The sequence below is a fragment of the Diadema antillarum genome, unplaced genomic scaffold (genome assembly GCF_040938485.1).
Source record: "Diadema antillarum isolate AM-2024a unplaced genomic scaffold, OU_Dant_1.0 scf00000055, whole genome shotgun sequence".
Lineage (NCBI taxonomy): Eukaryota > Metazoa > Echinodermata > Echinoidea > Diadematoida > Diadematidae > Diadema > Diadema antillarum.
In genome coordinates this window covers 842,362-866,822 of record NW_027270944.1, presented here as the reverse complement: position 1 = coordinate 866,822, position 24,461 = coordinate 842,362, and the positions used below count along the sequence as shown (strand labels likewise).

General features: G+C 38.2%; 1 protein-coding gene across 1 annotated transcript in view; it reads left to right on the top strand.

Moving 5' to 3' along the window:
• The first annotated feature begins 16,820 nt into the window (after window positions 1-16,820).
• LOC139715805 (follistatin-related protein 5-like) overlaps window positions 16,821-24,461 on the top strand; it is a 33,527-nt gene continuing 25,886 nt past the window's right edge. The window contains exon 1 of the mRNA XM_071627344.1: window positions 16,821-16,889. Coding sequence (XP_071483445.1) covers window positions 16,821-16,889 — 69 coding nt within the window. The remainder of the gene's footprint in view (window positions 16,890-24,461) is intronic.

Sequence of the window (24,461 nt, the reverse complement as noted above, 5' to 3'; positions counted from 1 at the left end):
ATGGGGAAGCAATCCTACAAAGAAATGCATTGATCAGAATGGTGATTCGTTGTTAGGTTTAGGAAGGAGAGACCTTTATTTCCTTCCCGTCTCTCTTAACGATTATCCGCACTCAATAAAATCGCTCAGGCCTTCATCAGGCAAAATAGAGCTGCAAATATCCTAATATCTTAAAACTCAACTATTTCAGGCAGGTTTAGGCGCCTTTCTCCGACTTTCACTGAAGAAGATGGACAGGAAAGCTAAAATGCCATTAAATAGCTTAACCAGTGATTACTAGTTACAAATGACACTGAGGACTAGTTCCCAATAGTCAACCCTACTCTTCATATATGTAGCTCTATCGCAGAACTGCTGGACTAAAATGACGTCACAACGTGAAGACGCTTGGGCTTTTTCTTCCTCGGAAGTGGTGGGATCAGGCGCTCCGTGATAACTCCACTTTTTACCCCGTATTAACACTGGGGCTGATGAGAACTTCTGGCAGCCATCAGCCTCGCTGTCAATACGAGGTAAGGAGTGACAATCAGCGACTAAAAATAATATTCAATCATGTTACCAAGGTAAGATATGACATGCGATAAGAGTTTAGGGAGTGGGGTTTTCTTTTCGAAGCAAGCCGAACAAACGCCAAGCTTCAATTGGGCGTTTCTGATCATGCCTACGATTTATGAGTTCAATGTTTCCATCTAGTTTTTTCATTGAAAGCAGGATTATTTCTTCTTCTTTTCTTTCTTCTATTTTTTTCTGCTTCTGCTTCTTTTTTTTCTGTCCTCTTCGTCCTCCTTCTTGTTTTTCTCTTCCCCTTGTTTTCCTTCCTCCATTCCTTCCTGTATAATAATTTCTGTTTTCCTCCGTTTTTTGTTTTTTTCTTATGGTGTTGGTATTTTAAAAGGCATTCTTTGAAAGTGACCTATTGGATACTGATGTGATGTGTTATTTCGATTGTATTCAGCAATGTTGTTATAATCCTCAATCAACAAATAAAAGAATAAAAAGGCGAATTTTGTCCCATGAAACTGCTTATTAAAAAAAAAAAGAATGGAGTAGCAGTAGTTGGTGGATAGTATGCAATATATCAAGCATGGAGAGAAAGAGAGATGGACTGAGACCAGCAAAAGGAAGTACATATATACATACATACACACATACAAACAAACATGTACACACATGTTTGTGTGTATGCCTGTGTGTAGTTATGTATTTATGTACATATGTATAATGCCGTATGGGCGTATGCGTGTACGGACGTGTGTTAGTGTGTAGGCACGTTCGCATGTGTATAGCTTTGAGACATTGCATGTGTTCAGAGGTGCTGGCCAAAGAGTGAAAATTTAATGACGTATTAAGGATTGAATATACAGAATACACACAAACACACACACGCACACACACACACACAAATCAACAAACAAACACACATTATTTCTATAAATACATAATAGAGAGATAGAGAGAAAGTATACTTGCACAGTTTTCTCCAAGAGTCGAGGTCGTTCTTTTTAACTGTAATTGTTTACTATCACATAAGCGGAGACTTCTGCCAACGACAAGGTTTTACGAATAGTTTAGAGCTAAAGAATGTGCTGCTTTCCATGTGTGGAGAAGAATATAAATAGATAAATAAATCAATATGAATATATATATGTATATATATACATATAGTATATATGTATATATATATATATACTCCTAGATGGGTCATTTGGAAGACATTTCCATTTGTTTTATATGCAAATTTATTATATACATGTTCAATGGCAGTTTACGCAATGGAGACACGAAAATTGTCTCCTTAATGACCAGTTGTCTCCCTAATGAAGACACTTCCCCCCCAATATGTCTCCCTAAGGTGCCAACTAGGGATATATATGTATATCTTCATTTCTTCGTGAAGCCAATACGTAAATTCGCAACATATAATTATATTATATTATATTATATTATATATATATATATATATATATATATATATATATATACATATTATAATTGCTTCTTGCTTCCTTTTTCCCTGCCACATGAAACCTTAATGACAGTTATGTCTGTCTGTTATCGGCATATACTGATAAAGCGGAAGGATATTACGAACATTAATTCCCCTGAATATGGGCATCCCCCTTTTTGACTGGCCATATAGTTAGTGTCGAGAGAAGTTGGAAGAGTATAGTGTGTGCTTTTATGACCGATGATTATGGTGTATTCCGTCATGCAAGTATGACGTTTGACATGGGATTGTATGATAATGTAGGTACAGTACACTCCCGTCATAACTAACATGGTTACAAAGAAATTCCGCGGTTAAAACGGAATAAAAATTCAGGCTGCAACATTATCCACTCTATGCTTTTTCATTGCCTATTTGTTCGGTTATAACGAAATTTCGATATAACGAAAGAAAACCGCCGGTCCTGAAGACTTCGTTATAACGGGAGCCCACTGTATTATGCTCGATAACTGATGTCAGTACTGTAGACATACAGTGTACATAAGTATAATGTTGCTATTATACGCACCATCATAAATGGCATAATTTCAAAACACTATGACGGTTTTATGAAGCGATAAAAAAACACACACACAAGCACACAAAATGTTGACTGTAATACAACATTGCTACCATTACTACTTACAACATGAATGGTGTCTATGTTTGTGTGTGGAGTGAAGTATTATAAAAGATACTAGACATAAGCACGGTTAATATCTCTCCCTGCATTCTCAAAATGGTGACTGATCTCTTTTAATCATATTATAATAACACCAGTTTATGGATATAAGATCACAAGCTAATCCAACAATTCGTCGTTAAAGTTGAATCCATTCTGCAGGCAGAATAGAGGCCAAACTGTACACGATTTTTTATTATCTTTATTATCTTCTTTAATTCAGAAGACTTATGATTTGACGTATACAATCACGACAACCATAGAAAGCACGTGCAAAATTTTGAGTGGTGAAACCATGTATAATAAGGCCTAATAAAGGACCTCTGACGGAGGTTTAAAAGACCCACCCCCGAGTACACACACTAACACAGACACAGACACAGACGCAGACAGACACAAACACAAACACACACACACACACACACACACACACACACACACACACACACTTTTTTTTCGTCAGCACGTGTGTATGCGATGCAAACGCTAAGACAACGCTATTCGGTTAAAGAAAATTGTGTTGTGCACATGCGCGAGACGACTGTATTGTCTAACCTGGAAAGATGCGTCGTCTTAGCGTTCGCGTCACAGATCTAAAGCTCGCTATCAATGTCGAGCTGCTGAACCACCTCAAAGTCCTAGGAGATATGGCGTTATAGTCTGCCCTCTACGGTTCGACAGAGGAGTTACAGTATTTCCGTGTGCTGCGCTGGTTGATAAATTAATGGATTCGACCAGGGAGGTGAGACAACCTCCCTGATTCGACCCACCTCTGCGGTCTCACACTTCAGTTACTAACAGGACATTCCTGGGTGACATGGTCACTTCACTTTGCCTTTCATATAACACGTCACAATGAATTGGTTGAAATTTAATAAAAAGATGAATAAAAATAGAATGACGGCATCAGATGGAAACTGTGAATGATGACGGCAATGTGAGAAGAATTAACATACTAAATGCCTCTAGTCGATAATAATCGACACGTACGTTGGTGCGTTACTCAACTCTATTCCAATAAGTTTCTTTGTTGTTGACATGAGCAACTTTTACAGCTCCGATCCCAGTGATATTCAAAATTAAGCTTTTTAAAGTAGTCGCTCATAATAATCAGCGAATGAATTCATCTACGTAATGTACTTGAAGAGGCTTGACACGCTTTCCGTCTGATTTCTGGCTCTGCGTAGATTTAGAAAACACATTCGGTTATTTCGACAGAATGAAACCATAAATCTTCTCTCACCTCAATTCATCGCCCCCCCCCCCCTCATGTGAAAAATTGCACTCTTTAGATTGTACAATGTTGGTTTATTGTATTATACACTACTTACAATACGTAGACCTCACTGACACACTGAATCTTTCATGCTTTTGATGAGTATTGATAGCCATATGAATTATACCATAATTATTGCACATAATTATGTATCATCATTAATTATCTTATTAGGAGTTATGCATTTCTCTAAATAGCGTCTATCAATAATCATCATGTTATTATCACAACTATCAAATCATCAGTAATATTGTTTTCCCCTGACACCAATGCTGCGTGGATAAATGCACCGGTGCGACCGCAAAACGATTGCATTATTCTACTCCGTTAAATCACGCCATCTACCGTTCACAGGCCAACCTTAAGACGAGAACACGTCAAGTCTCGCTTTCTCTTTTTATGGCTTCATTTAAAACAGTAAGTTCAGTGAATTGACAAGAGGCCAGCGAAACAAGCATTTTCCGGTTACATTTCCACATCGGAAAGAAATGACTGCACGTTCCACAATTAAAGATTGTTAGACAAGTCCATCGTATGCTTTAAGATAGAGTAAAATTTAGCGTTTCCAGTGATACAATGACTGAAAATTTGTCAACACAATACATTATTTCTGTATTACATACATACAAATTCAATAGATAAACAATTTACGTACTTCTAAATATTGACAAAATATTGTCCCCCAAAAAAGCTATCTAATCATTGTTTTAATTATGTTTTGATTATGGATTTTTTCCTTGAAAAAATAAACAAACAAACAAACAAACAAATCATATGTAATTGCAGCGCAATACTGGCCACGGGAAGATGAATGGCCCTTCCCAAATTAGCGGACGAAGCCCCATTCTATCGAACATGTCCTTACAGCAGTCCGTCGTCTAGCTGTCCGAACATTGTAATCTTCTCGAATGTGCTAGTCGCAGCCATGAACTAAAATTAATTTGGAGAGGTGATGATGTAATCATCTTACAAGTCTCTCGTCCAACTGTAAACAAAACTTCACTTAAATTTCCTGTCATGGCATAAAAACCCAAAAGAATAAGAATTATATAGCGTCAAATTAATGTTGTCAAATAATAGTCGTATTTTGACCAGAGCAAATATGTCTTTTGATAAGGGGAAAGAGGATGTAGTTCTTGAATCATAGACCAAAAACATGATTTAAACGATAGCTTTGTGTACAAACCAATGGGATAGTTCTGCATCGATAGCGGACACAACCCGACCTACTTTACTTTGACCTCGTCGGTAGAAAAGATGTTAAGAGCAGCTGTTGTCTGCTCGCAAGCTCTTTAAAACTCTGTCGTCTGCTCCCAATCTCTTTAAAACTCTTATCAAACTTTACCTTGAAATGCCAGATCCACTGTAAGCACAGCATGTGCCAACTATCACATCAATAATTGATTCATTTATCGAGCAGAAACGGACAGCATGTCTTGTATTCTTCCTGATTTCCTCGAACGGCCTATCATGTAGCAGCGTTAATTCACCTGTTCAGTCTGAGACATAAGAACATAACTTAGCGCCAATGGACGACTAAAATAGCGTAGCATAGCAGAATTAATGATGTGAACAAAGATGTAGTACACGAGCTGCTATAAGTTCTTCGTTTTATGTTTGGTTTAGGAGGCCTTGACAAAATTTGCAAACATGTCTGAAGTTACGACAGACAGCAAACCCTTTGTTCAATGGCTTTTTATTTTAGATAAACCTTAAAGATTAAGACAAAAGATAAACCTCACCAAATTGGGTAATCATTATAGCAACACAGCTCATCTCAATGCTGTGGAAAACTCACATAATCTGTTACATGACTCTAATGTGTGACATGGTTTTGCATGGGCGATGGGTCAAAGTCATCATAGAATTATGTTGATGGACGGTGGGATACGTAACTTGGGTGACGTGTATACCGGGCGTGTATACTTTCATCATCCTTGTACATTTTTTGGCGCCTTGTGACGGTGTTGAAAATAGTGATCGAGCGGTTTGAGGAGGATGGAGCATCAGTCGTCTCGCCATTGTGAGCTTCCAGTCATGGTTTACTTCAAACGACCAGCTACCGCCCACATTTTGCGGAGTACGGGAGATGCAGCTGCCAGCAAAGCCCTAGGCCAACCAGGGCAGTGTTTAATTAGCAGTCATGTCAACGTAATTTGCTTTCAAGGTAATGGTACTATCGCATTGTACTTAAATAGGCAGGCAATAATACATAGCGGAAAATCAAATTAGAGAAATAATGGTTTCTTTTGCTCACAAGAAAGAAAGCAGCAAAATCTGCCGTTCAATTCCAAGCTAGACACGGTACTGTAGAGGTAAACCTAATTACATTTTCCGAATGGATACAATAGGACAAATCCTGTGGGACACATTGTGCAGCTTGTTCCAATATCTTAGCATGCGGTTTGCTCTTTCCGGAGACAGGAAGATTAACTTTGCACGCACATTCCCTATTGTCAAGTTATTGTATATGAAGATGGATTCGTCTTCCCTTAATACGAGGCACGATTACTTGAATCAAGTGGAGTGCCTGAAATGGAATGCTGCGGGAAACAAAGACAAGAGCTGCCACAGTGACTCTTCTCAGCAAATATTTCATCTTATATTTTGATGTGGTTTATCATGCAGAGCACGGATCTCACATAAGAGCATTTCTGCATGGGCAGAAATGTGCTTTATTATATGTATTTTGTCTGCCGGTACAAAATGTAAGTCCATCGTAATTGCAACATGGCATTGATATTGGCAACCATTGTAGAAATGGCAACTCAAAACTAAATGAAGAGAACAATAAGATTCGTACATGCTGTATGTATAAGTATAGAGATTTTATATGTAGGGCCTATATATAAGCGCTTGATATATATATATATATATATATATATATATATATATATATATATATATATATATATATATAATTTATATACTGTATGATATATGAGTGTGTGTGCATGTGTGTATGTTGTATGATACATCTTTATGAATAAATATGTATTTATACATATGATGTATCTATATGTATATCCACACATATATTGATTATATATTATATATATATATATATATATATATATATATTGACTGCAGTGAGTAGTTTATAGGAATAGCTTCAATTTATCCATTTAAAGCTGATGAAGCTCATTGATCATGGCCCACTGACTACGAGGATTTACATTTTACCCTCTCTGCACAAAGGAAATATTTCCCAGTGAATTAAAAAAAAAAAAGAACTTTCCTTTTTCAAGTCTAGGGGGGGAATAATACTGTACATTTTTTTTTTCATAGACAATGAATTCTAGTAAGCACAGACCTGGTCTCTTCATCCAGATCATTTTCATCAACTAACTGTTCATATACACCCTTCATGAGAAATCACATCAATGTGTAATACATGTATTCCTAACTAAACTTATGACTGGATAAACTCAAGTGAAGCTTTGGCTTAAAGGGGATGGCTAGTAACTGATCAGTGGGAATCGGTGGGAATGCTGGGGAATGATTGTTCCAATCCTTGTCGGATTCATTTAAGAGTACATTATAGATCTATTGTTGTGTGAAAATTATTTACTTCAGAATGGTCTCATATTCAAGTAATGTGCAGTTTAATGTTTCCAGGTTAGCGTGCCTGGTCAGTGACGGGGCATTTTACTTGAATATGAGACCGTTCTGAAGCAAATAATTTTCACACAACAGTAGATATATAATGTACTCTTAAATGAATCCCACAAGGATTGAAATAATCATCCCTCAGCATTCCCACTGATCGGATACTAGCCATCCCCTTTAAAACCTGTTCATTGCAAATAATTGCCATCTTTCTCCACCTCCCACCAAACTACATTGTACTCACTTGACATCTTGGCTCAAGCATCAGCTGGAACCCCAGGTGCAGTAACCGTTAATGACTTTGACCTTGACCTTTGACCTGGATGGATTCTGCCTCATACAATAATATTGTATGTAATTAGCACATCTACACTTCATAAAGCATATCTGGGCTACAATTACAGAAGAGGATGAAATTAGCCCATCAATGTTGTTTCTTGATGGCTGGACAGGTGGACAGATAGATGGACAGGAAATCCAGATGACCATTACAGCCTACAACCCCTTCAGAGCAGAGAAAGAAAGAAATTAACCCCAACCCCCATAACGTACAGTCAGCACACTCAGTGATTTCAAAAGGATGACTTCCAATAATTGAATCAATATGCTTTTTAATTCATCATTTCAAAAAAAAAAATGAATTTCATTCCATTAAATACATGTAACATGCAAGTTCTTCTAACCCGTGGGTTACACATTGCAAGGTATCATAAAAATAAATGTATGATTTTGAAAAAGCATATACATTGTACATAAGTTTGAAGCAAAAAGGGATAATATTAATTTCATCACATCACTTGTGACTTTCTGCCAACACCAAAACAATTTTATGTCCAAAAAATGCAAGTAATAATGGTAAAATCTTGAGCACATCTAGTAAGCTTAATATACATACATATATATATATATATATATATATATATATATATATATATACATATATATATATATATATATATATATATATATATATATATCTTACAGCAAAGGAAAGATTTTTTGAGCACTCATTGAAAATGAAGGGAACTTTAAAAGATACACTTCTCCACGATTAATGCATCTTAATGCCAAGTTTCATTTGGGTAACTAAAATTGTTGAACAAAATGAACAAAATCAATTAGCGAAGTATAGACTGATAGGCAACCGGAAAGCATAAAGCCACTGGTGACTCTTTGTGGCAATAAAAAGGAGAAGGCAATCACTTTTTTAAAGAACATCAAGAACAAACAGTATAACTTTTAGACACTTATTGGTAGACCTACTAGAAAACTGACTGTCACTTTTTGTAGGTTTTATGATGCAAGGTCAGATTTGTTTACTGTCATCTAGTCTCACTGTCATACTTATAAAAGTACACGAAGAATACACGAGCAATATATGTGAATAAACAGTGTTATACAACGTCCAAGTAGATCCTTGTAATTTGACTGGAGGATTGTTGGTGACGTGATATTCAATAAGTACTCCATTCAATGCGCCGTGCAATTTTGGTTCTATTTTTGTGTGCAACTTGGTTCGATTTTTTCGTTCTATTCTACGGTTCGAGAAATTGTACGGTACTGCATGTACTGTGTGTTGCTTTGCATATTGAAAATCGCATGCAGCTAGCGCAGTGTACGTGTGCGGTACATGCATGGGTGTACATTGTATGTAGGCCTACATAGTGCTAAATAGTGTACGTGTATGAGCGCTAGCTGTGACCTGTATCTACACTGATTGCACAAGCCAGAAAGAGAATCGCAGTGGATCCACATGTTAGTATGGCTATATTTTTCATACATATATAGACTTCTAGGCCTACTTAGACCTACCCAACAATCCTCCAACCAAATAACAAAGATCTACCTGGACGTTGTATAAAACAAATAGTGTATGGTTTTTACTCGAGCAATGGAACGAGACTTCGCACTCGGTGAAAGATGAGGCGCACTATTCAACTCGGCTTCGCCTCGTTGAATAGAGCGCCTCTATCTTTCACCTTGTGCGAAATCTTGTACCATTGCACTCGTGACCATTCACTATTTGTATATTATTACCCAATCTGAGCTTTCTACTGTAATTCAGACACCAACAGCCTTGTTTTGATTAAGTGCATATTAAATGGTAGTTTAATATACATGTATGTACAATAGTATATAGAAGAATTTAATATGAATATATTTTATTGGTATAACACATTGATGTTGTCCTTGTTATGTTTCCAGTGTTTCACGTCTTACAAGCTTGGCTTTTTAGAGGAACACTGTTTTCCATCATTATGATTATTTTATTCTTATTTTCGTTGCCATGACAAAGTGCATAGTTTCCTTTTTTATGACATTCGTTGGTGCATTTACTTTATATTGTATCTGAAAAAAAAAAACTGCCTTTATCAGACGAATGAAAGACAAACCGACAACTTGTACCGCTTTAAATCATGTTTTCTTTTTCTTTTTGAATGATGGAAATAAATACACTATTGAATTGAAAAAAAAAAAATGAAAGGTACTGTTTTGGTTGAGATGGGGATTCAGATTTTAACTTTTTGTGACACAATCAGAAATCTCTTACGAAATGTTCAAGAGCATACAATTCTTAAAGGAACTAAATTTTTATTTGATGAAAATCAATTTTGAAATGGCTGAGATATAAAAAGAAAAGTAAAACAGAATGGTCCTAATAAAAGCTGGGTCCCATCTTTTCTTAGTACCACTTTACTTTTATAGGTATTTCAAAACCGATTTTCATGATATAAGCATTTGATTTCTCTTATAAACATATAATACTTAATATCAGTGGTTTTCAAATTATCTCACCAAAAGTATACCAACCCTTGAATCAGCACAAATCAAAAACAAATGGTTATGACAGCCTTCTTTCTCAATGAATGCAAATACAGATTGTACACAAAGGTCAAAATTGATCTATGGATGTCGATAATTCATACTCCAACATCATTTTACCTAAAGAATGAAGACACACCCACTGACCAGATCCCATAACGAGGAGCTGGGTACAGCACAAATTGTCTGGAGGGACAACCATTAGTGACCGGAGTTGGTCAGAGAGAGCAACGATGACGACCTAGTCCATCAATGTCGGTCAGCATCACAAAATCCATCAATGTCTCCTCCGCCTCTCTTAATACAATATGCTGGCCGGAGGAAGTGAATGTCCTTCACCTGTCGCTATCCATTGCATCCAACTTCTCTCCCCGGCATTTTGCCTGACTTTACAGTCATCTTCACGATTGTCCTCTTGCATAAGCTGTATCTATCTTACACTTGCAAGGCATTAATAGTTTGGCGACGCTATTAAAATCTGGAGTGGCATCAGATTCCTCCGTCCAGAGGGAGAGTGGACGCCAGCCTCCCGCCGTCTACTTCCGTCTCCCTCCTCCTCCGTTGGCCAGGATGGTGGCGATCCTGATGAAGATGTTGATGGTATCCATGTAGATGCTCATGGCACTGCTCCAAGAAGTCACAATCATGGGCATAACATATGGGCAGAAAGAGAGAGAGAGAGAGAGAGAGGGGGGGGGGGGGTTGATGATTAGACATTATATACAAGAAGAATGCATGGAATGTGCACATTACATAACACAGGGAGGAATACAGAGAGATACAATAAGATGAAACACATTAAGTGACACAAAGTACATTACCAAGTATTAAGAGAGAGAAGGAGAGTGTGAGATTAAATCAAATCCTATCATATTGTAGAGATGATATTTGTGACAATGTAACATCTCAACTAATGCTTTACAGTACTTGATTCCAATAACAGGCATATGATAAATCAGTATCTCAGATTATAGGGAATCATTTACATTTGATGTGACTCAATAATCAACACTTTTCATATTCATGTGTTATTTTTCTTTTCCTCTTTTCTTCTGCTTTTCATATCTATGCTAGGCATACAAGTTCTCTATGGGGTGAATCTTTCCCTGACAGGTTGTAGGAAAAGTGTAGAGCAAAGAGAGCTGCTGAACAGGATATTCAGCTACACCACTACAATAATTCCTTTTCCAATCTCCTTTCTTCCCTCTCCCAACTGTTTTAGCAAACACTGTGACTTGTCATCACCTTTCCTTGATCAAACAGCACGCATCAGCGTGAAACTTCCATGAATTGCCAACCATAAAAAAAATTAAAAGTATGCTGCATGTACATGAACTGCAATGGGCAGACAAAAACCTCACATGCATTTTACTTTCACAAATCATGGCTATTCACAAAATTTGTGAAAGTTTCACAGACTGGAAAAATTTATCCGTTTACAGTATTTTGAAATGATAAACTCTGAAGTCTTAATAAAGCACATTACCATATTGCCTTAAATATAACTAACATGTTAAATGACAAGTCACCTGGCTGCTTGCTTGCATTTAACTTCAATAGCCATTACGAGCAAACTTTGTTTAACCAGTGGATGATTTTTGTCATACACATAGGCAGACACACACACACACACACACACACACACACACACACACACACACACACACACAAAAGAAAGTATACATGCCTCATATACACACCTCATATACACACACACGCAGAATTACTTCTTCAAAGAGGAGACTAACTACACAAAGTGCCAACACACATCCAGCAAACTTCTCACCTATTTTGTCACCATGACATGTGATCAACGCAGGGCCACTGGCTGAGTCACACGTCATTTAACGTGATGTCATAGATGATGCAGAAGTTTAGCTGTCGAGGATTTACATAATGCACTGGCTCATTAACTTCTCCTTACGTTTCAAGCACCATATCAAAACACAATGTCCAATCATAACATACAACAAACTTCAAACTTTACAATGATTATTCCTGAACATAACTAACTCAATCTATCTCATGGATATCAACAACGAACAAACCTTGGGGCATTTCATGAAGCGTTTTGTCTGATTTTTTTTTTAGGCTTCTGAAATCTTTGCCTCTGATCGGCTGAGAGCAAATTTATGAGAAAGAAATATCCGACAAAACGTTTTTGAAGTGTCCCCCTGTAAAATTATGGGAAGAGCTGCGCTTAATCATGATGACCAAACATAGCATAAATCATATTTTTGTATCGCACTCTTTTTCTCTTTCTCTCTCTCTCTCTCTGTCTCTCTCTGTCTCTCTCTGTCTCTCTCTGTCTCTCTCTCTCTCAGCTCTTGATTTTCCCTGTTCCAACATTTCAACGGCACCTACGGCAATATTGCCCTAAATTTGAATATTTTTATTCTATGTTTGTCCAAAACAAAAGCTTGACTGGCAAAATATCCGTTTTGTGAAATTCCACGTACATCATTTTCAAATTGACTTCAAAAGCTAAAATAACATCAGACCAACAGGCTTTATCTGTTTGTTTTTTGTTTATTTGATTTTTTTATTCATTTTCCATCAGAGAAGATGGTTGAATGGCCAATGTTCAGTTGCACTATAACTGGTCTTCCGTGGGTTCCAGTTGGATGTTAGGCGGGACCACTTCACCGGGTTAAACACCCTGCTCTTTGCGATGAATGAACTTATGATGAAGCGGGATCTTTTCCGTGCATGAGTTGTGACTCTCTCACACACGGGACCTCCGTTGTATGTCCTATCTGAGGGACAGAGTGTTTTACCTCTTCATACTGTATACAAGAAGGGGACCGAATGATTACATACAACATCGCTCAGTTAGACTCGGGAATCGAACCCGGGTCCTTTGGATCTGGAGGCAGACTCGTTACCGACTGAGCCAAATCACCACCAGCAGGTATGGTGGGCTATATCAAAATTGGGCTTAGACTGCACGTTAGAATGGGAACTCCGGGATTTTAAAGTTGCACACATTTCATCGAATAGTGATAGCATACCATTATGGTCACAGCCATTATTATATTGTGCGCACATAAGTTGAGTGCATAGTGTCATCAACTCAAAACTTTCCCCTTGATATGTGCAGAAAACAACATGGAAAAACTAAGATAACTGTTTTTTGTTTTTTTTTTGTAAATCATTAATTTAGCAACTACAACCCATAAAAATAAGCACTGCGGCGGTTTAAACGACAACCTCCCCACCCCCTCCCCCCTATATCAACTTTAAGGATACCACTGTGCATGTAAATTTGGATATTTAGTAAATTTGTGTGTAGGTCAAAAGTCATGTCATCCAATTTTCATATTATAATGCGGACATTGCACTTATATCACTATTTCATATATAAATATGTGGGTTTTTTTAGATACATTAACGTTACTCTCGTATGTTATTGTACGTTCATTTTTTTTATCCATCTGAAACCTTTCAGGCCTACTATTCTGTCTGTCTGATTTTCTTCTGATAATCAAGGCTAACTTGAACAATGCATAATTATGATATTGCACTCTAAACTCGAAGTTTTTTAGGCAGACAATTAGTCTAGCACAATATGGCAACCAAATAAATTGAGCAAACAGACAGAAAATATCCTCATTTACAAGGTTTTCATGAAAAGTGTGATATTTGCTTAATATAGAAACCCATCAACTACATCAGTGCTACATACATTGCATTAACTTGAACGAGTTAAGATTTGATTCACATGCTAAAAAATCAGTGTGCCCTTGTGACTAATTTATGAAAAGTAGCGGGTAAAAAACCCATAACCCAAAATAGCTCATTAATGAGTTTCATGACTTGCGCAGATTTTGTAATGCAGTTTTCATTTGCTGAACACTCATTGAAAACTGGAGTGATGTTTCCCACGCCTCATTTCCTGCAAAACTCAGGGGCCAATCTATTCCGATATCAAACTTAATAATATATTTCACACTGTATATGCATAGGCGAACACGCAGCGTATGATCATCCCATGTTGTAGCATTAATTGTGATGGAAATCATTAATGCTAATGCTGACCAGTTTGATGGATTGTAAGAGATTCTGCAGCTATGTCAAAATGATATCATGCAATCAACTCTCTATATAGGCGACCCAATGGAGGACAACGGTTTAAGAAAAAAAAAAGGTGGCTAATTTTATGTAATTAAACCCAAAAGTGTTATTATCTCCGAACTGTTATCACAGATATTATGATGCCATGCACCTTCAAGTAAGGCCTTCGAACTAGATTTGAATTTGATGATTTGTTTTTTAGCGCTGTGTGAGAGAGAGTGTGAGCTGGGTAGAGTATGAAAAAAAACGACGATGCGACTCGGAGGAGGCTAGGTTGTTCATGAATCATTTAAGACCACACTCGGGTAGATACGGTGATGCATCATACAGCATGCATTATTAAAGAGAGAAAAGCAAAGATACTATAGATTGCAAATTGTGTGTGTGTGTGTGTGTGTGTGTGGAAGACGGGGGGGGGGGGGAGGGGTAGCGTACGGTAGAGAAATTTTGCACAGCTAATAAGCAACACGTGACTGAAAATCTATTAGCGCAAGGGGTATCTCAAAACTCGATTTCAATGGACGGCTTCCATGTCCTCAATAACATCAATAGTCCTATCGCCAATTAAAATGCATTTTGCCAGTAATTTAGTGGCGGTGAAGTACTGTGCATTATGATTTAGTCGTCGTAGTGAAAAAGACCTATGGCCCATTTATTTTATGGTTGAAATGGAAAAAATAAGATATGCAAACCATTGTTGCTTTTTAAAAACTTATTTAGGTGAGGCCACTTATACTAATGCTGAAAACAAAAATCTGATTTCTGCCAACAATGATCTATAAGAAGGGGAAAATATTGCGTTGTATCATTTCATTTTTTCAAGTTTCCATACAGATCATACAGTGTTGTGTTTACAACATCCACCCATGACAATGTAAAGTATCACATGAATTATAAGTTATAATTTCAGTATATACAAATAGCATTTACATGGCACAAAATCAATTGAAATCATTCTCAAGTACATTGCATTCATGACGGATGAATAAAATTGTGTGTGGTGGCAGCCTATATAGAAGCAGATTCTTGTGAGAGTATAGGTTCCCCGAAATGGACCTAATATACACACATGGATGAACGGAGGTCTTTCTTTGATCCTATCACCACCACCTGATCATGTTCATCTTTATGAGCATATTCGGATGTTCGGACAGGGTGCTGTTCGTTATTCCGAAGGTTCGCTATTCCGAAGGTTCATTATTCCGAAGGGTCGTTAATCCGAAACACGCAAATTCCCTATACCTAGAGGTTCGTTAATCTGAAAATGAAAAAGGGTTCGTTAATCCGAAAATTTGTGGCGTTATTCCGAAGGTTCGTTATTCCGAAGATTGGTCAATCCGAAAATGAAATTCAGAACAATGAACCTTCGGAATAACGAATCTTAGGAATAGAGAGCCTTCGGAATAATGAACCTTCGGAATAACGAGCTGTTACCGTTTGGACAATGACAGCTGTGAAATGATCCTGCATCCTCATTGACAAAAAAAAAAAAAAACTGTTTCCTCCATTTCGGTGTTATTTGACTGAGGTGCCTTTTCAGACTAATATGCCTTTGACTAATCACCAATATTGGGGAGCAGGAAACTTGAAAACATGACAAATTTTGTGTCACAATATTGATAATTACTGTAGTGGACACTAAACCCATCTTGTTGACAGGCACGTCACGTTGCTTAATCGTAAGACATACATGTCGTCCACCGTTATTGTTCATGTTTACTTTAAAACAATGTTCTAAAAAGGGAGAATTCAGGTTACAAATCACAATCGACCTGCCGAAATATTCGCTTTCTCTTGTCAAGTGCATGCATTTCGCAAATGAAATTGCTCAGGAGATGACTTCCCGATATACACTTCAACTGCACATGAATTTTTCTTGATTTAAGAGAGTTAATGTCTTCTGCGTGTGTAGTTTTTGAAGATGATAAGATCACCGAGCAGGAAAGCATGTTGGACATGTTTTTGTGACGCTTTTGACAGAAACAGGTGCATGAATCATAAACGAGCGATACATGCCCATGTGTGTATGTCCATGGTTATTTGTATTAATCCAAACTATCCATTTAATGTCTTGCACATTTTGGCAATTTTACGAAACGTAATCACCGCGCTGACAATCATGGATAATACACAATGCTTTTCCTAAAGAGCTAAATAACTTAATTTGTGGCTCATATTCTGGTAGGCGTGGACGTTCACAACTAGCACTTCGAAACGGCACATAGGCCTGCAATGTAACAAGACATCGAGCGTGTAAGCCGAGGGGCGTGTTCAATGTGCTATGTTAACGATCAGTCGGGCGAGAAACGCCGTCATGCATCATTGGAATGCCACGGCGTATCCAACCTATCGGTCGAGGACATTATCCGATGACCGACCTTCGGGTGAGGGTCGATGCATTCGGTGTGAATGGGGCCCGTGACCCTCTTCGCAGTTCGGTAAATCGAGTTAGCGCTGAGCTTCATTCAAAGCTATTATACAGGGTCGATCTTTTGCTTCCTTCGCATATTATGTTTCCATTCAACCGTATGTGGAAAAAAGAAGAAGAAGATAGTGGCAATTTGAGGGTTTGGATTCAGGAATAGACTTCGCATATCGGTAGACTCTTTGTAAGTATGATGTAACTGTAGATGTCTGTTTCGGAGCTGTGAATTGGACACGCAAACAGGTTGATAAGTTGTGTCAAGAAGAGTCGGCAAAAAAAAAAGCTTATCAATAAATATTCTCTTGTCACCATATCTTTAAAAGTGTTTGAAGGGGCTGTCCCAAGTTGTTGTTGTTGTCGTTTGTTGTTGTTGTTTTTTATTAGGGACGGCGTCGCGTCAACTTTAGTCTTTCTCTACAGAGGCGAAAATTCATGTTTGCAATCGAAAGTTTTATGGGTGATTTCAAAAGTTCATAATTATGTGAAAATTGGATAATTGATCAATCCACAGGAAACGACTGATATTATGATTCTTAACATATTATTTTCTTTAATTTGAAAGACATAGGGTTGTGTACTGGACATCAGCTACAAGTATATTGCAGACCTCTCCCCAGAAGCTCGTCCGCCTCACTCTATACGGACATAAGCACGCACGCAACACTTCGCTGCGTGCGCATTACACATCAGGTTAAAGCAGGGATTTTTGTTTAGTCGGATGGCCACTTAAACAGTTTCATGGGATCTCAGCGCGTTTTATGAGATTACGTGTCCCGCATATGATTAAACTATATCAATAATACCGACACTTGGGTCTCAGGCGTATAGGGAGAAAGAGCGGTTACTGTCTATAGTGAATGCTGGCGAGAAAGGGAAGAATATTGAGGGGGAATTAAAGGGGGGAAGTGTTGAGAGAGAAGGGGACTGAGTGATACAGGAGGGGTTGAAGAAGAATGAAGAAGAAAACAACTAAGTAACATTTGGAGTGTATGATAATAATAATGAAATTCACACGTTGTTATGCTGCAAAGCGCAGGATGTAAAAATTATTATTAAACGATAACTCAACGGAAATGTTTTGAAAATTTGACTGACAACATGCGGGAAGACAGTAAAGGGAAAAACAAAGCCATGAAAGATATTCCAGAAAATGTCCAGTTCGAATGCATATAGCAACACTAAAAACTGGCTGCAGAACAGTAACTGCTATTGATTATACTTTCCTTTGGAGATTCATTCATCATCAATTACCAATAACATCCTACTTGGCAGGTTGTGTCGCTCGGATAGCAACGTGCTACGAAGAAAGAAAAAAAAAAAGCAAGTCAACTTATCATACGGGGCACTGGGTTTAGAGGCTACACTGTCACTCCCGCCTCCCACTAAAATGGTCATCAGATTATTAGCCAGGCCAGCTGTAATTTGCATGTCCTATTTCAGCGCTAATTATAATGCCAATAATCAAGCCATCAGGCTCCATTCCCGTGTGTCCATTACACTGATGAATCCCGGGATTGTTGTCGTATAATCAAGTCCATAATAGACGACCAGACTTATTTCCCTATAGGTAACTGATGAGGTGATGCATCGCTCTGACATATTCTTTTGAGGATGGGGGAGGGGGGGAGAAGGGTTGTTTGTTTGTTTGTTTGTTTGTTTGTTTGTTTTTGGTCGTCCACATATTGTGCATTCATCTCACTATCAGGGAAATATTTTATGCTTACATACACTTATCTCGTTTAGACATAATATTTTCTACGGCCGTTTGAGAATGAAAGATGCAATAACATTTATCAAAATAATACTTGTGATAGAATTGATATGAATTTATGTATGCATTTATCCATCCATCAATCTATCTATCTATCTGTCTGTCTGGCTATCGTCCTATCTATCTATATGTATGTCTATCTATCTATCATCTATCTGTCTATATCTATTTGTCTATCTTTTATCTATCTATCTATATCTATCCGTCTATCGGTCTATCTATCTTTCTATCTATCTATCTATCTATCTATCTATCTATCTATCTATCTATCTATCTCTATCTATCTATCTATCTATCTATCTATCCATCCATCCAGCCATCCATCTATCTATCTATCTATCTATCTCTATCTATCTATCTATCTATCTATCTATCTATCTATCTATCTATCTATCTATATACCTACCTATCTATCTATCTATCTATCTATCTATCTATATACCTATCTATCTATCTATCTATCTATCTATCTATCTACCCACCTATCTATCTATCTATCTATCTATCCATCTATCTATCCATCTATATAATTCCGTAGGTTCGCCTATACGACATCTACAGGTCGATAAAGAGAAGAACGACATGGAAATTCCCAGTGAATCGTTCGTGTAGATGCTTGTGTATAGTCATATTTGTGTGCCTGCATGCGTGTGTGATGGAGGTTTGCTATTGAATCACTCTACAAAACTCACTGTGTACTGTAATCACGCTATAGATAAGACAACACAATAATGCATCACTATGATAGTTATGTCCTTCGAAGCTGATGTACGGATGCGATGTCCTCCAGATTATGCCTTTGAGGCAGAGATTAATTGGTTATTAATCCGTCATTATCAGACGTGTATAAAGGTTAATTAAGATGACATTTCAATCTCTTCATAAACGCAGTAGTGCTGGGCCTGTAATAATCTGTTTTCATTTCGATGGGCATACAATGATTTCAAGTTGAAGGTCAATTAACACCTGCATAGGTATCTATATTGTGACTGTGATTGTGATTGCATAAGAAGGCTCATTTGATAATCATTTAGGTTAGTCCTTGGGGGTGTCTACTGGGTGACACGACATTTTGCACCTGCGATATTGCTCCTGTCTTCTTTTCTCCAAGGACTTAGGGTTAGGGTTGTGATCGGGATTTAGACTTCACAATGTGAGGATTGGGATTGGGGTTATAGGGTTATGTTCGTGGGTAGAATCTATGTTTGGCTTAGCGTGCAGATATTGCATGGGAGCAATTATTGTCACAGGAGCAAATGACATGCAACAGTATATACTCTTTTATATTTTGCATTATTCTTGGTGATACAGTCTTCAGTGGAAAATTTGATCATTGTTGTTTTCACGCGACTGTGAGAAACAAGATGACTATATGAAAAAATGTCAACCGCATCCATCCACCCTCCCTATATTTTGTTCGATAGGAAGAAATGAAACCAAAACACCAATACTTATTTCATTTTTGAGCAATAAACGGGTGGTCGAGAAAGCGAGAGTTGAAAATGATCGTCCCTCCGTATAAGTTCCGTGCCTCGGGATCCACGCAGACGCCCTCTGGGGAAACACTATACACGAAGCCGTCCATGCGAGTTTGTTCCCTGCTATTCCTGGGGCGCGCAGCTGCTTGCCTAGTCTGTCTTTGCCAGACTGCGGTCTTGCGTCGATTAATCTAGGCAAGTTACAATAAAGACAGTTTCTGTCACTTTTTCCCCTGAAAATCATTGCTATGACAAGATGAAACGTAAAAATGTTTGGAGAGCATAATGAGGTTTGGCTTTCATGCGTTTTTGTCATTGTAAGGGTTTTATACCAATAGTTTCTTTTTCTAAACGACATTGAATAAGTGAATGTATTAACACAGGTACAAGTAAAGAAGCAAATCAGACAATGACAATATAATAGCAAATGGGTTGATCTGACTTGTCATCCAGTTGAAGCACGGTAGAAAGGTATGAGATTATCATCAGTATTATACACTAACCCTGATCTGATCGACATCTTCAAATGCCCGAATCACTGTAAATAAACCAGGCTGCAAGTAGTAATAGCAAGGAGCTCAATGCATGGTAATAGCGGGGTTAAGCGTAATCGTGAACATCCTTGATGTTATCGCAATGTGTCTGACATGGTAGACTACTCGATGCACCCCAACCGCCAAGACGTATCAGCCTCTGATGTGAAATTAGCTAAAAGGAGGCGATCAATACGGACCGAACCGATCCAATATTATGCTCCTGTTTGCTCAGGCAAAGGAGGGGAAGGTTGCGAGAACGTTTGCCTACATTGGACGGGGCCTGCAAGAGAAAGGTGTGGTCTGTTAGCAGCCCACTCTGTAAGGAATGAGCATCCTGGGAAATCACGTGATATATAATCACGTTGATCTCTCCCTTACTCCATCCCCCCCTCCCATCTCTCTCCACATCGGTCTATCTGTCTATCAATTCACCACTGTATACCTCTCTATCCATCTAAATGACTTACTGACTGACCATACTTTATAAAATGTTCTTTTCATGAGAGGGAACAGACATACAATTTGTTATATCATCGATGTATTGGACGCACGTTTCGTTCTATCAAAGTGTAATGATCAATGAGCATTGTTACTACCTATCTCTCAATCTGTCCATTGACATATTTTATTCAATTTATCATTTTCTTCTATCTTTATCTCCTTTCTGTCTACCTGGTTCTCTGTTTCCCACTTCCCACAGTCCCTCCCTATTCTCCCCCTCTCTCTTTCGATCTATCTCTCTCACACATACCACACACACATGATGCGCACACAAACTTCATGTACTGTTTCTCTCTCAACTTTTTCTTCGTGCTGTGATTGCGAGTCGTATGTGACCTCGGGTGTCTATAGCACTCACGACCTGCCTCTCACGCGCTGTGACAGTCCACGGATATAACCGCATAGCATTATAGGCGCCGAGACGTATACCTTTAAAACTACAGCATCGGCTCTCGCCTTCAAAGGCTTTGCTTCGCGAACAGTGTCTAAGGGAGTTGCATCAATCAGAGAATCAAATTAGGGTTGTCCTCGGGAGATTGTGCGCCACTACATTAGACTAAAGGTGTGATCAAGGAGTTGTAATGTAACATGTAGGCCCCTACCTCGAGAGCGGTACTACATGAACACTGTTCCTTCCCTCCAATAGAGCCATTAATGCGCAGTTGCTGCTAGTAGAGTTGAAAACAGAGGCCTATGAGTAAACCTGTTTCCGTTTTTGTACGATTATTCTTACGACGCATTTGCCTTTAGTACGTCTTTCGTTTCTGCCGAAAATCCTATTGATTATTGTTTGCTTGCTATAGACAAAATTGTGAAAACTTCCACTGCGTATCTTATTCTTGTACATGTACTATATCCGTCGATCTTTTTTTCACTCCTCCACTATAAACGGCTATTTTGAATCCCCAGCATCATTTTCAACATAGGCCCTACTATCATGCGCGCATGACATGGCAGGAAATCGAGATTTAGTCATTTTAGATTTCCAATACACGTTGAACGCTCACTTCCACTCTTGAATATAGTACTTTGTGGTAGCTCTTCTGACATTTATTTCTACCCTGCTATGGCAAATCTTCTGAAATTCCTACTCTGCTATTGATGACGGTTTATATTCTTTGTCGTCACCAGTGAGTCGTTCTTCCCCTAAGTCCCTAAGTCATTTGAAACCATGGCGACTGGACCCCTAAGCTGCGCACACAATGTGTAGGACTCCTATCTCGATGTCACACCTCTATGCGCTCGTTCGTCTGTGTGCGAGCAAACATTTAATTCCGTGTCAAACATCTCCGTTTGCTATCAGCAACGATCAAATATTACTTCGTGTCAGAAGAGGCTTTTTTTCTGGAAGAGGTTTTTTTTTCTCTTTTTTTTTCTCTTTTTTTTTGGAGGGGGGGGGGGAGGCATTTTGACCCCTCGTTGTTTTCACCATGTACGACTTGACTTTTCCCGCATTGTGCGACTCATGCATTCTCTTAACCGTGACATCCGCCAACTGGTACGACCAGTGCAACCCTGCGGTACCAGCAGGCATTCATTCAGTATTCGTAGATTTTCAAGGATGGATATAATACCAGAGAGACCTAATAAGTTATTGTGTTTTATGCATATATTCACACAACTCACTCTCACGTTCGTCTGTCCGATTCAAGCCCTTTTCGTGCGCATCTTTATTTCATTATTACGCAGGGATATCTAAGGTAACAACTTATACCAGTATTGACTTCTTGCAGCAAAAGCCATGAATTTAATGATGAAGGTACAAACAAAAATGGAGAGAGAAACCGACAAACTGTTATCTTTCTTTCACTCTTTTGTCCCTTAGAAAATAGTTTAGGAAAAATCATCTTTACATGCAAATGGCAGGAAAGACACATTTCTACCTCGTGAAATATTCAGGCGATAACATATTAACTGCTTGATATTCTGAAACACACATTTTGTTTCATTAATAAATGAAACTGTTACGAGTTCATTTATCACCACGGTAATGTAGGCACGTTTTTGCTTACATGGTGATCGATACCACGGGATACCACCTCTTGCAGTAAAAAAAAAATAATGCAGCAGGATTTTGAAAGATTTCGTATTGACACATGTTTTTCGTCATCTACCGATTTTCCAGGTTTTCATCATTATTATTTTCGAACGGTTTGAGCAAGACATTAATGTATATTGTTTCACATGATACACGCTCCCACAATAAAAGTTTGTCAAGCTGATGGGCGGGTCTTGGGGATGAGTTTTTTTTTTAAAGAATTGAAAAGGCTGCGTTAACACTTCGCTCTGTGTGTTCAACAAGTTCGTAGATGTATATTGAGGTTTTTTTCTCTCTCGCTGAGTTGATGTGACCAAGCAGTAGCTCCTTCATCCTCCCTCGGTAACCATAGTTACCTGCTGAGAGGATGCGGTAATGGGAGTACAGATAACTTTCGCCCCATCTCATTTAGGTAAATGTGATTCCGGCAATGGGAATGCTGATAATATTATCCTCTCTGGTCTAAATCAATCAAAAGAGATGGATCCGAAATCTGATTATCACAGTTACACAGGAACGTATCTCGTCGGGGGTTTTGACGTAGCGTATCACTCTTTCTAGTCAGAATGCTGATAACAGCAGGTGCATGTCAATCAAGTAAAATCTTTTCAATCAAGAGCAAGCGCTTCAATTAACTAAGAGCAAAAATTCTGTTTCCGAAGAGATGGAGGAATACCATATCAGTCTCCACTCTCCCCTGTATATTTGAGAACTCGCCACAAAATAATACCGGCCGTATTTTCTGATTACGAGTGTACTTTGAATGTGTTTATGTCATGCACCATAGAGTCGTGACTTGAGTATTCCAATCATTCATAATGCCCGCACACAGCTATCCACGTCATGTTAGCACCCGCCCATTATACATAAACTGCCACAGAACTGAAATTACTTCCGTTCAATTTACCTGTCTTACTAGATGGGCGTGAATGTCTCGGGTCTGTCTAGGACGAAGTGTATTTTATGAAATAAACTGCTTCTAAGTAAGTCGTAGAGGGGCGTATATAAAACTTTCTTTCATTAGCCATCGTCCTTTCAAATACTAATCGTTTTATAAAATAGGGATTTTATACGTGCTCACCTACAGCTTTCAGCAAGTTCTCTTGTTAGTATCTGGACAAATCACGGTCAATATAAAGTGTCTCTTCGAGAACAGACTCGTGACGTAAAGACAATAGGCCTATAATCACCACTAAGCCAATACTTACGATGAAAATGTATCGCTGTGTGCCTCAAAGTGACTTTAAACATAGTTGCGCTG